This window comes from Pseudoliparis swirei, chromosome 2 (genome assembly GCF_029220125.1).
Source record: "Pseudoliparis swirei isolate HS2019 ecotype Mariana Trench chromosome 2, NWPU_hadal_v1, whole genome shotgun sequence".
NCBI classification, from domain to species: domain Eukaryota; kingdom Metazoa; phylum Chordata; class Actinopteri; order Perciformes; family Liparidae; genus Pseudoliparis; species Pseudoliparis swirei.
Window position 1 is genome coordinate 10521956 of NC_079389.1, and position 12853 is coordinate 10534808.

Below are 12853 nucleotides of genomic sequence, written 5' to 3' on the forward strand. Positions count from 1 at the left end.
TTTTACTACAACTGAAATATCTCATGATTTACATATGGACTTTTAAGTTCAGGTAATTTTTTTTGAGACAGCCCAAGATCACAACTTTGCTTCAATGGGCTTTATCATCTTCACAGCATACAAGGCCTGCTGCCCTTTCATTTCATTAAGAAAAATCTCTCCTAAAAACCCTTTAATAGGGAAACATTTGTAGTTATGCTCTTGTTACACTATAATTTTAGATTTATAGCCACATTTGCTGTTCAAGAAGCTATGTGGGTTTGCTGTAGATCATTTAAAATATTCATTTCTGTGACCACATAACCTGCTCTTTAATTACAAACACAATGAGTTGTTCTTCAATAAACTTATTGTGAGTCTGTACATTTATCACGGAGAACTCAAAACAGGCAACAAGTGAAAGCAGTAGTATAACTTTAATTATTCAAGTATTTGTTTTTTAATATAAAAAACATACAATATACAACAACAACCCCTGGCGGGATGGATGCTTTCACAGTAAATGTCACATTAGCGTTTAATACTACAAAACCCTTGAACATTTGGCCATGAATGAAGAGAAGCACAACATCTTTCAATGACGCCAATAGCAGCGCTTCAGTAATCACGTATATGCCAGATACATACAAAATACATCCAGTCTGTAATGGCCTTAGCTACAGTTAAACTTTGACTTGCACAACATGATAGTGTATTTCTCTTGATATATGGAGGAGGCTGAAATAGCTGCTGACACACAGCAATCATTAACCCAGAGCAGCAGCTGAAGTAATGAGCTGGTAGCTGAGACACAGAGTGCATCTAAAAACAAAAAAATATGCATCTGTCTTTTTCGGACAAAGGAGGCAGTGAAGTTATAAAAGAACGTAAACAAAAACGCAAGGCAAAATTCATAAAAAAGAAAAAAAAGAGCATCCTACGTGTTTTTACCAATGAAAGAGGACAATTATCAATTGAATAATATCAAATTAACGTTCAACTTGGTCTGTTGGGGGACTGACAATAGACTGCAGCGCATATATTCATAAAGATGAAAAAAGCTGAACATAAGTGGAGATGCAGTTTGACCTCAACAGACAACCAGCTATGTTGTTGGATTATGATTATTATTTGCACGCTGGTTGTTCAGAAACTGTCCACTCGAAAAAGATACTTTTAAAATGTAATACTTAAAAAATGTATAACATTGCAGATGTGATGTAGTAATTTCAAACCTAATTGATTCCTGCACAGAAATGGTCTTTTGCTTGCTCTACAACAGGAAGTGGAGGGTGCTAAGTCAGCAGCCACGCAGATGGAGAGAGATCCAGTGTCTTGCTCAAGAACACTTTAGCCAAGGTCGTCCGCTTCAAACAGCCGCTTCCCATCAGGCCGCACTATTTAATGCTTAACACTGATTGGCTGAATGCTTATAAGGAATATTCTGCTTGAATGTGTACATGGAATACAAAATGACTTTCAGTCACAAATACCCCGTTCTGATTATGCATAAGAGTATGCACTTTACAAGCCTCATGCATTCATGAACAACCATGAGGCATGACCAGCAGAAATAGACAAAGATGGAGGTTAATGAAAACATGTGTCATCAAATAGAGACTAGCCGCAGCCATCAGTGTTTTGACAATACTCAGTGCGATGAGATTTGAAACGGAGAAACAGGCAAAGAAAAACAAAGTTGTCCCGCGTCCCTTTAACATCTCAGGTGCTTCTTGCTGGACATGTCGTTCCAAATGCGGTGCATCTCCTCCGGGGAGATCTGGTGCACCGTGATAACCCGTCTGTACCTGCAGAGACTGTAGGCCATTTTCCAGTGATTAAAGCCATTGTTCTGATACGGGTGTATACCCAGCTTACGCAAACACAGTCCCACGTACACATCCTCCAGGTGCAACAGCCGTGTGTGCAATGAAGCCTGGTAGATCAGCTCAGCAACGTCTGCTGAGAACACATAGCCAGTGCCTGAGCAGAAAGGTGGGTATCGACTGTCGGGATACAAGTCCCGGGACATGTACCACTTGCTGCGCATATCCCGTATGGGCCCACCGTTTATGACATAGCCGGTGAAATACCTCCTCTTTGGCTTGGTGGTCGGCTTCAGGAGCTTGTAGATCAGGTTGTCCATGTTGATAAAGATGTCGCTGTCAGTCTTCATGACATACTGCGCTTTGGGGCAGAAGGTAGCCACCCAGCGCATGCCCATCATGGTCTTGAGGGTGAGGTTGTGGTAGGAATCAATAAAGTTCTCCACCACAATGTCATGGAAGATCTGGCTCTCCTGCTCCACCATCTGGTTCAGGATGGGATCCGTGTTCCTGCCCAGCAGAAAAATGGTGAGGATGTGGATGTCCTCGAAGGTGCTCTCATCCCCCCAGGTCTCCCGGATGGACTGCCGCGCATCAAACTCCTTGTGTGTGGTGCTAATGAGGATGACCAGGAAGGGAGCGGCACTTTCGCACTTCTTCGGCTCATTGATGACAAATTCAAAGGCATGTGGGTTCAGGGGGCGGGTGTGGATGTTGGTGAAGGTGAGGTTTTGGGGGTTTTTCGGACTCTTACGTATAGGCACAGACATGTGGCCGACATCGGTGGTCATTGGGCGAGATATGCTCAAGTACCACAGAGCGCTCGCCCAGCAGACCACTGTCAACAGGTATAAACATGACACTTTTGAAGGCATTATGCTGCATTTAGGTGTGTTTCAATCAGCTGGATCTTATAAAGCTTTCTTTCCTGGAGCAATGTTTCACCCAGCGAGGCAGCATGAAGCTGCTCCAGCGTGCAGTTTGACATTAATTGTCAGTAATGGATTACTTCAGAGAGAAGTGATGCTGTTTGTGTTGCAATGCAAAGCACTTTAAAGTGGTATGGGCATCCAATTTCTCTTGATGACATTCTTCTTCTCCATTTACACCTGAAAAAGAGAGAGATAAATATATTACATGTGTATATATGCAACACGTGGGGGGGAAAAACTGTAATAACAAAGTAAAAAAAGAAACTGGCACAAGATTAAATACACTACTCTAGTTTGTCCCAGACTCTGACTGATGATGTGTCTGGGACTAAGCAAGTGAGAGAAATTACATCATGTCATGTCTCTTCAATGACTCGTGTCCTGACGAACTATGGCTCGGAAAAAAAGCTATTTTACTGTCTATCAATCGAACCAAGAGATCACTAATGTGTGAGACTGTGGATCATTCAGTGCATCACTTTATATTTAACATCAGACATTTCTGTGTGTGTCTTATCTCCGTGGATGAGACAGAGATATACAGTGGGTACGGAAAGTATTCAGACCCCTTTCCAATTTTCACTCTTTCTTTCATTGCAGCCATTTGCTAAAATCCCCCCAACATTATTTCTCATTCCAGTAACGTACACTCAGCACCCCATCTTGACAGAAAAAAACAGAAATGTAGACATTTTTTCAAATGTATTAAAAAAGAAAAACTGAAATATGACATGGTGACTTTCCGTACCGGCTGTAAATGGGTCTATTTGCTATTGAGTCGGGTGGCAGCATATATCAGTTGGTGAGATATTCACAAGATACAAGTAGGAGAAGAACGGGTATAGGAGGAAGGAGGAGTGAAATAGATGATGTCAATCCTGAATATGAGAGATGTATTATGCTGGCTGAATTTTGCTCGACAATCTGCTCTCAACAAAAGAGACCTGACGTGGTTATGCTTTATGCTTCTTGGAGGTCACGCAGGTCTCTTGACTTTCAAAAGATAAAGTGGCACAATGAAGATTTTCTAAAGAAAAGCTTTGTGGATTTTTCTACAGCATCATGATAATACAGTTCTCTTCAGGCGCGACCAAGCGTTTTTCCAATCAGTGGTCACATTTTCAAAACTATAAACATAATTAGCACAGCATCGGTGTTTTGTGGCCGTACCGTTCACACATTTCATGTCGTTTTCAAACAATATGCAGTCAGTGAACACATTACCATGCTTACATTTTCTTAACAGACAAGCTATACCTCTAAACAAAACGATGCATTGTTTTTGTATTATTTACGACTGTTAACACACAACATCCCACAATGGCAAAAACAATATTCCAAACCTTAGATACAGTCTAAAAACCTGTTCTGCAATGATATCAGTTATAAAACAATATATCTCAGCTGATAATAAACAAACAATTGATTCCCCATCTCCTCCTGATGGTAGGTAAGTTTGGAATGTTTTTGAGAAATATGTTTTAGCAAGTTTTGGATTAGAATTTACATTTTGATTATGACCGGTTGAGATGTTGATCACACAGACACCGCCTACATTGACAAACCCAATGTTGTTCAATCATCTATTGCAGCCGTTGCCCCAAAACATAGTTTATTTGTAAAAATAAAAAAATAAACAGTTTGGATTGAACTTTTTTAAAGGAACAATAGTTCCCCCCCTTTTTATCTGGGCTTGTTGTCGTTGTTTTTTTGTTCAGAATGCTCTTGTGTGTTTCATGGATATTTTGTTCACTGTAAGCAATACTGTAAAACTGTTTCTGCTCCATCATACTTTAAACAGTATTTATACTGTACCTCCTGTAGTAAACAGTAAAGTGAAAAAAACTGATTCGTTTTTTACTGGAATTTTTTACTTTTGAATATGAACATTACATGTGGACATACAGTTCCCAAACAAGAAATGTAGTGTAAAACAGTGGATTGCATGCTTTGCATGCTAATACCTGTAAAACTGAAACATAAAAGTCTATGCAGTTTTTGTAATGTCAGCAACAGCCAGTGCTTTGCAACCTGGTGAACTTTGATTCACTGGAAGGAGCTTGTGAAGTGAAAACAAGAGTTATTCTTTGACAGAATAATTTCATTTTGAGTCAGATTTCCAGTGTTTTGGTAAAGTTAGTGTCTGCAGAAAAAGATGTGTTCTATTTTGAAATGAAGAGTTAGTATATATTTAACAAAATGTGCTTTTGACAAGAAAATTATCCATTTGGCCAATTGTGCTTTGTAGGTGTGAATCTGTGTTAAGAGTTTAGAAAAAGTATCTGAAGTATGGGTAAGCGCTTGTTAGCGCTTGAAAAAAACTGTAATATGATCAAAGGCTCTTTTTTTCTACACAGAAAGAGAAACTTCAGATGAGTCACACAGTTAGTCAGCTACTGCATGCAATGAGCCCGGTTGCATCAGTGTTTTAAAACAATACAAAGATAATTAACTTTTGAAAGCATATTGTGATAGTGAGGTAATAAGGATTCAGTTGACGCCAACAAATCAAAACACTGGAGATGATTGGCACAACTCTCCACTGTAATTTATATGTATATATGTATATATATATACAGGACTGTCTCAGAAAATTAGAATATTGTGATAAAGTGCTGCTGAGTGAGAAGCTGCGGGTGGCCGGTGTGGACGCGTCCACCATCTCCTGGATCACTGACTACCTCACAGGCAGACCACAGTTTGTCAGAATGGGCCGTGTGCTGTCTGGAACGGTGGTCAGTGATGTTGGAGCCCCACAGGGAACTGTTCTGTCTCCCTTCCTCTTCACCCTGTACACCAGTGACTTCCAGTACAACACGGAGTCATGCCATCTGCAGAAGTACTCTGATGATTCTGCAGTGGTCGGGTGTATTAGGGATGGACGGGAGGAGTACAGGGCAGTGGTGAGTGACTTTGTAAAGTGGGCCGATGAGAACCACCTGCGGCTGAACGTGGCCAAGACCAGAGAGATGGTGGTGGACTTCAGGAGGAAGGCGACAGCTCCTACACCTCTGAGTGTCCTGGGAGTGGACGTGGACATGGTGGAGGAGTACAAGTACCTGGGCGTCTCCATCGACAGCCGACTGAACTGGAAGGCCAACATCAACGCTGTGTACAAGAAGGGGATGAGTCGACTCTTTTTCCTGAGAAAGCTTCGATCCTTCAAAAGTATTTCAGTTGATTTGTAATGAATCCAGAATGCATGACATTTTTGTTTTTTGAATTGCATTACAGAAAATAAAGAACTTCATCACAATATTCTAATTTTCTGAGACAGTCCTGTATATATATTCCATATACATACAATTCAATCACAACTATAACCCTCAAAAATTGTTATATATTTAATTGTAAACTTAAAATAAAGTTGTATTGGGTCGCATTGCAAGTGACCAACTGCAATAAACACATACATATCCCTTGATGCACGCTAAAATATCTATCTATATGTTCTCACAACAAATACATCATTTGATATTCACTACCACAGACTGGCCACCAATCACAATGGACACAGTTATTAACTTATTTTTTAAATAAAAACTCCTATCTATAGTTTATTACGGAGGCGTTCGTTCCGTCTCTGCTTCTGTCGATGTGGCTGCTCTCGCTTGTGGGGAGATGACGACAGCGTGCAGCAAAGCCTGCAGGCAGGCCGCCAGAACTTTGCAGAGCTATTATCCTAATCAGTCTCCATAACACTGGATGTCACACTGAGAGTCGGTCATAAAATCTCCCACTCCCACACAGATTGGGGCAGGTGACCGGCAGAAAGGATAGAAAAACATAAAACTGGGCCATAACCGTTGAGCACCGGACCTTCAGGACATGAAAAGTACTCCAGAAACACAACAGGGAGGGGACTGCAATGAGGAAATAATTAGCCGATACTTCCAACTGAGAGCCAATTCATCATGATTTATGATACAGAAAGAGTTCAAACTTGCATGGGGAGCATAGCTCAAAAGACAGCCATTCATCAAGAGATGGCATTTCTTTCTCCGAGCCTCTGGGTTGACTGTTTGGCAGACTGGTTTCTAAAAAAGGTCTATTACGCTCTCCACTGCACACAACAAAAATGTTTTGATTCATAGCCCCATGACCATCTATAGACAGAGCTCTAAAGTGTTTTTCCAATAACAATGTCTCAGAGCAAATAGATTGCCAGATTGAATTAACTGGTTCATACAAAGCTGGAGGATATAGAGGAGAGCCTCAGACCAACATTTAAATTGATCACCTCGGCTTTCATTTGACACAACAGACTTTGAATAATGCTGGTTTTATTTTTAATTACACAACACACTAATGACATGCCTTAAGAGATGACATAGGATTTGCATATTTTCATATCTTACTCACAGTTTATCCACACCATGCTGTTTTAGTACAAACATCTCGCTGCTCTACATTAAGAGTTCAGTAATACGTGGATGACAGTATGAGAGATTCCTCCTCTCCTCAGACTTTTACTTCTACATTTTGATTAAAACTCCAGCTGATTTGTATTTTTTCACAATAACAAACTCAATGATTTATGAATACTGATGCCAAATGGTAGAGACCTGTGAACAATTATAAGAAAATTGTGGCACAGCGAGTGGTAAAGTCTTCAATCTACCTGGCGAGCATTATGATGAAAGCCACATTTGAAAGCTCAGCGATTTGATTTCATCGACATTGAAGAAAAGAAAGTGACCATGCAGACATTTTTTAATCCATAAAAAGATGTTTCTCACAACATTTCCATCCAACCAAGCCAAGTAGAAAAGACTAATTTTCAAATACCAGACTGAACCGGTAAAGCTTTTTCATCATCCTGTCTATATATGCTTCATTCAAGAAAGAGCATTGTGTACTGTCGGATCTGTTGTTCTGGGAACAAAGATTGCTTCAGTTTATCAACTGAGAAATCACACATTTTCGAAATAATGAGGCACCACTTGAGGCATTTATATCATTATTTACTTTTTTCTGGTCCGTCTATCATTCTTTGCTGCAAGTCAATCTCCCCATGTTGCTATGGTCACCCACATAAATAACATGAAATGTGAAATTAATTATGGTGATGTTCTATCACAATGCTATTCATCGAATGTCCACTCAACACATAACTGGACTCGTTGTTTGTTGTGATTATTAGAAAAAGACTTGAGGAAAAGTGGCACCATGAATTAAAACAAAAAAGAACAATTCAAAATATTCCAATACAAAACAAAAATAGCCTGCAATAAACTCTGTAAAAAAGAATAACATTGCACAATAATAAATAATACAACATTTGTAAAAAATATATTTGATTTGACATTTATGATGTCAGCTGGGATCGGCCCCAGCGCCCCGCGACCCTAATGAGGATAAGCGGTATGGATAATAATTTAAAAAATGGAATTTGTGATGTTACATACTTTATCAGTATTATGTTATTAATTTCATAATGTCTTATTTGTTTATTAAAGTTCTCAACCATTCAACTTATTACAATACAATGATTTGAACAATAATTTGTGTCTCAGGTGGTTGTTCAATAAAGTTGACTTCCAAATCTATGAATCTACAAATATTTTTCACTTCAAAAGTTGAACTGCTGGACATGAGGTGGCCAGTAGGCCACCTCCTGTGTGTTTACTGGGTGTTTCAGGTGAGATTCACATCATGTCTTCCCCATAACTTCCTCCTTCAGCAGATGAATGTGAAAACAGTCCTCTGGTGTCAGTCGCTGCACAAGCATTAGTCTTTACAACGAAGGGCGAACATCCCAGTGAACAACAGGAATCAAAACACATTTTCAATGAAGTGATTTTGATAGTAAATAATCTGACCGATGTGATTGTTCTAATAATTACTGATTTGTTTACATGAAACATTTCGAAAGTATTTACTCCATGCACTAAATAATTAAACAGACGAGGAATTGCAGAGCTTCTAGCAATACGTTATTATGCAGAAGATTATGTTGCACAAAATACAAACTGCACATTTAATTATCAGTTCTTAAATGTCAAGTGAGCACAATTTTGAGCAATGTGTTAAAAGTTACAGAGTGCCCTAGCATGAGTTCACAGCCAGGGGATAAAGTGGATTAGGGCTATGCAGGGCCTGGCACACAGACATTGTCAGGCTAAACTAAGGCCTGCCATATCCTCCATCAACAGCACAATGGTTCACTTATACTCTTCTACTGTGGAAACAACAAAGTATTGTTTACAGGCTGGTCAAAAGTGGTTTTAGGTACTTTGTTGTTCAGCTTTAAAAGACTGACATGCAGTCACTACTAACCGCCCACTGTTTACACCGTTGTCAGCAGCAACTAGATGGACGAGCAGTACGAACTATTGATAAATGGGCAGAGTATATTTTTGTGTGAGAGATGCAGGCAGTCAGTTGTTGAGTTGGGTAGAAATGCAGAGGCTTAATGAGAGGATGTTTGCGAAAGAGCCTCTCCAGTCAACAACTGTGAGTCACAGAGCAGTCAGGTCGTCATTTAGGGACAGATGGAACTTCGGCTAATTGGTTTTTCTACTGATCTATTTGAGTATCTTTTTCCTCATCATGCCTCTCCTTAGAAGTAGTGAGCAATGGAGGAAATATCGCCTTGATAGCGACACTATGTGTAGAGAGCTAACCCCCTAAAGATAGGTACATCTTTAGCAAGGGTCCTACAATAATAAGGTTAAGCAAGGTGAAGTGCTAGTTGGCCTACCTGTGTGAGAAAGTCTCTTTGGCTTTGACATGTGTTTTTAAGAGAGGTTCTTCAGGTTGGCCTTGAAAGTACTATTAAAAACCGGACTGACAGCCTGAAGAACAGCTTTTTCCCCAGAGTGGTTTCCTCCATCACCCAAACCCCCCACACCCAGCACCCCACCCAGCTCGTGCTGCAGGGGGACCAAAATACACAATAACACAACACTTGTTCACTTTTAAGCCATTGATGCCTATGTTTTATCTTTTATTTATTCTTATTTTTAAATGTCTTGTTTTAAATTAGAACTTCCTGTCTTAATGTTTTTAGACATGATTTTATCTGTTACTGCCGTACTTAATTTCGTTGTATGTTACAATGACAATACACATCCTTATCTTATCAATAGGACGCATACACCATTTTGATGTGTTGTACTGAGTGTACTGACCAGAAAGGAAACCAAAACTGTCATTATGATATCTTAAAATGTTTCTTTTGCACAAAAGTAATCTGAAACTAAGACACGAGATGCATTCCATATCAAATTAAATATAACAACAAAAAAGCAAAGATGGTTTTACGAAGGTCTGTGCTACAGAAAGGGATTTGCTGAATAAAATATGCAATGCAGAGCCAAAGGGAAAGCTGTGTCACTGATAGGCCACAGATCCCTTTTATCTCCCTAACAACCTGATTTCAACAAGCAGAGAAAACGTCAAACAACCTTAAACCAGTAATCTGTTTTGATGATGCGTCTGATGTTCAGAAATGACATTTAAAGCCATACATGTGATGTTGCAGAACATCTATTGAGTTTCTTTTGACAGCATTTGAGTACAGCATGAAACAGGATGCAGCAGCTACTGCAGGAATAATGAAGCCTCTGGACGAGAGATACATTACGGGTCACTTCTATGGTGGCTCTCACTGCATATTTGACATCAAAACGAAGCGCAGAGGGTGAGGAGGAGTCTTTCTCTCGAAGCCATGATCTGAGTAAATCAGATGGTGGATACACCGAATGAAGGAATCTATAAGTTCACTGTCTCTAAAAACCACAAAATAAACAACATCTTGTGAGGGAGAAAAAAGGTCTTGCAGAGCTAGACAAACAGCCAAAATAGTAATAAATGGCACCTTCAAGTATCATATACAGTATGGATCTTTTAAGCTATATTTTGAATGTTGGTGATTCGATTTTCAACGTCTACATGATTAATGACATCACAGATTAATTTAAAGTTAGACTTTGGCAAGATCTAAGTCTGCCAAAGTATCATGCAGAGAACTTTAACAACTATGTGCAATTGCAACATCTTTAATAAATGAGACATGTTTTATATAGTGTTACGACTTCAGGCAGTTCAATGTTCACAACAGAAAGGAAGAGTTCAAGGCGGTTCTTTGTAGTGGGTGAAACAGAAGTTGATATTTTAAAGGTATTGTGACTGAAACAAGATCTTTGTACTCGATCATGGTTTTAGAAGGTTCTGATGATTTAAGGGCATATTATAAGATAAACAACTGTATGATAAGAATAAAAGTGCAACATGGATCAGAATGTTAACAGGGATAAAATAAACGCAGCTTAAATTTTTTATGATGTTTTGGTTTCGCAACAACAACAACAACAACAACAGTTGTCCCGGGAAGTGCTCCAGGGTTAAGACAATTAGTAACGGTAGTATATACAGCATCCAGCAGCTAAAGTAAACTGCAATCTGTGAGCCGGGGCCTGAAATACAGAAACCTGTTCACAGTTTATTCAAAGTTAAATAATATTGAATATGTCATGTGTCCAAATTGCACCAACTCCATCACATCACGTTCTCGGGTCTCCCTGAAATACACCCGCCAAGTGTGAAGCGGATTGGCTGAATAGTTCTTGAGATGCGAACGACACGCACACACACACACACACACACACACACACACACACACACACACACACACACACACACACACACACACACACACACACACACACACACCACATCCTTGTTAAATTACCATTTTCTGTGCAAATGGATGAACGCCTTGGAGCTACTTGAGTTAGCTCTCGTGAGCTGCTACACTCACACATGACAAACTCTATTGGCTGCAATAAAGCATCCTTTGCAATGAGACGGTGTATAAGCTGTTAGTTCTCTGCCCACAACTTTACTTTGTCAAGCTGTTGCTTGGGTTGGGAATAGTGCACACCTAGTTCAATTTCCCAGTCGTGTTTGAGTAGAGTAGCTCCTTTTATAATGTTGTAAAGCGCATTTTTTGTACTTTATTGAGGCGTAGCTCAAATGAATGTGCACATTTGTTTATTACTTTAGAGTAAAATTGCTTCAGTGTATGGAGCTTCTTCCTCTGAGTAGCTTGTAGTGTAGACCTCTACTCGCCAAGTGTACTTTGCAAGCTTATGTTTTGATAGTAAGCGAAAGTATTGCTTTGGTTCTGCTTTTGTTTGTGCTTGGCAAGAATCCATATAATTTAATGATATTAAATGCTGGCTGTTTTGTCACATTGTTCTGATTTTGGGCTCTGGCTCTCAACTGGGTGCTAATTTCTTCATGTGTGTTGCTGTATATTTATTATTGGCATTGCTATTTTGAATTTCTTGTAGTGGCTAAGCTTATTTTTCTCTTGTTAATTATTGATTTGCAATATGATGTGAAGATGTGTTTATTTTAACTGCTAGCAGGTGAGATTGGTCGTGGCCATATCTCATTGCATGGTATATGGAACATACAGGATGTCAATAAATAGACAATAACCTCCAATATCTTACCACACATCGTGAAGACAAGAGGTGTAAAAGAAGATGTCTGTCTATCTCCCGAATTTATCTCTTTATAATTTATCTCAGTCGGCTCAGCACCTAACATTTCAAAATGAAATTTGAGTCAGAGACACAGTATGTTAAGGTACAATACCGATTGTCTATAGCAATGGTTACGAGGTTAGGGAGCTTTCAAAGACACAATCGTAACGCATAGAGGAAGCAGCTGATACCAATTGGCCAATGCGAGCACAGCTAATGTAATGCTGGAGGCTAGATGCATTATAAGTACCATAACTCCTCCATTCAACCACTCTGGAGGAAGGTAGGTTATCTGTCCAGATGGCCGCTAAAACGCTGTGCTGCCTGTATCTTCTCAACTCCGATGTCAAAATGACCATTGGCTTTTCCACTGTGTATGATGCCCTCATCAAGCCTGGAGCTGGCAGTGAATTCTACGAACACAAGGCAACATAAGCTTCCTCACATGATGCGTAAACCCAAGCTGTCCAGTTGATGCTCATCTGGTTAAAAAATATATTGAAGGATCCATTAACTTTAATAGAACAATAAAGTAAAATACTGAGGATGGTGGGCGTTTATAGCACAGAAGTTCCTTCAGTTTGAGCAAATTTTTAGGCAGTGAAGCAGCTGTGTAACA

General features: G+C 39.5%; 1 protein-coding gene across 1 annotated transcript in view; it reads right to left on the reverse strand.

Annotated features, from left to right (window-relative positions):
• Window positions 1-397: 397 nt before the first annotated feature.
• Window positions 398-12853, reverse strand: part of b3galt1b (UDP-Gal:betaGlcNAc beta 1,3-galactosyltransferase, polypeptide 1b) — a 35985-nt gene continuing 23529 nt past the window's right edge. Inside the window, exon 2 of the mRNA XM_056439076.1 lies at window positions 398-2914. Within this exon, the coding sequence (XP_056295051.1) occupies window positions 1694-2680 (987 nt within the window). The 5' untranslated portion in view covers window positions 2681-2914 and the 3' untranslated portion in view covers window positions 398-1693. The remainder of the gene's footprint in view (window positions 2915-12853) is intronic.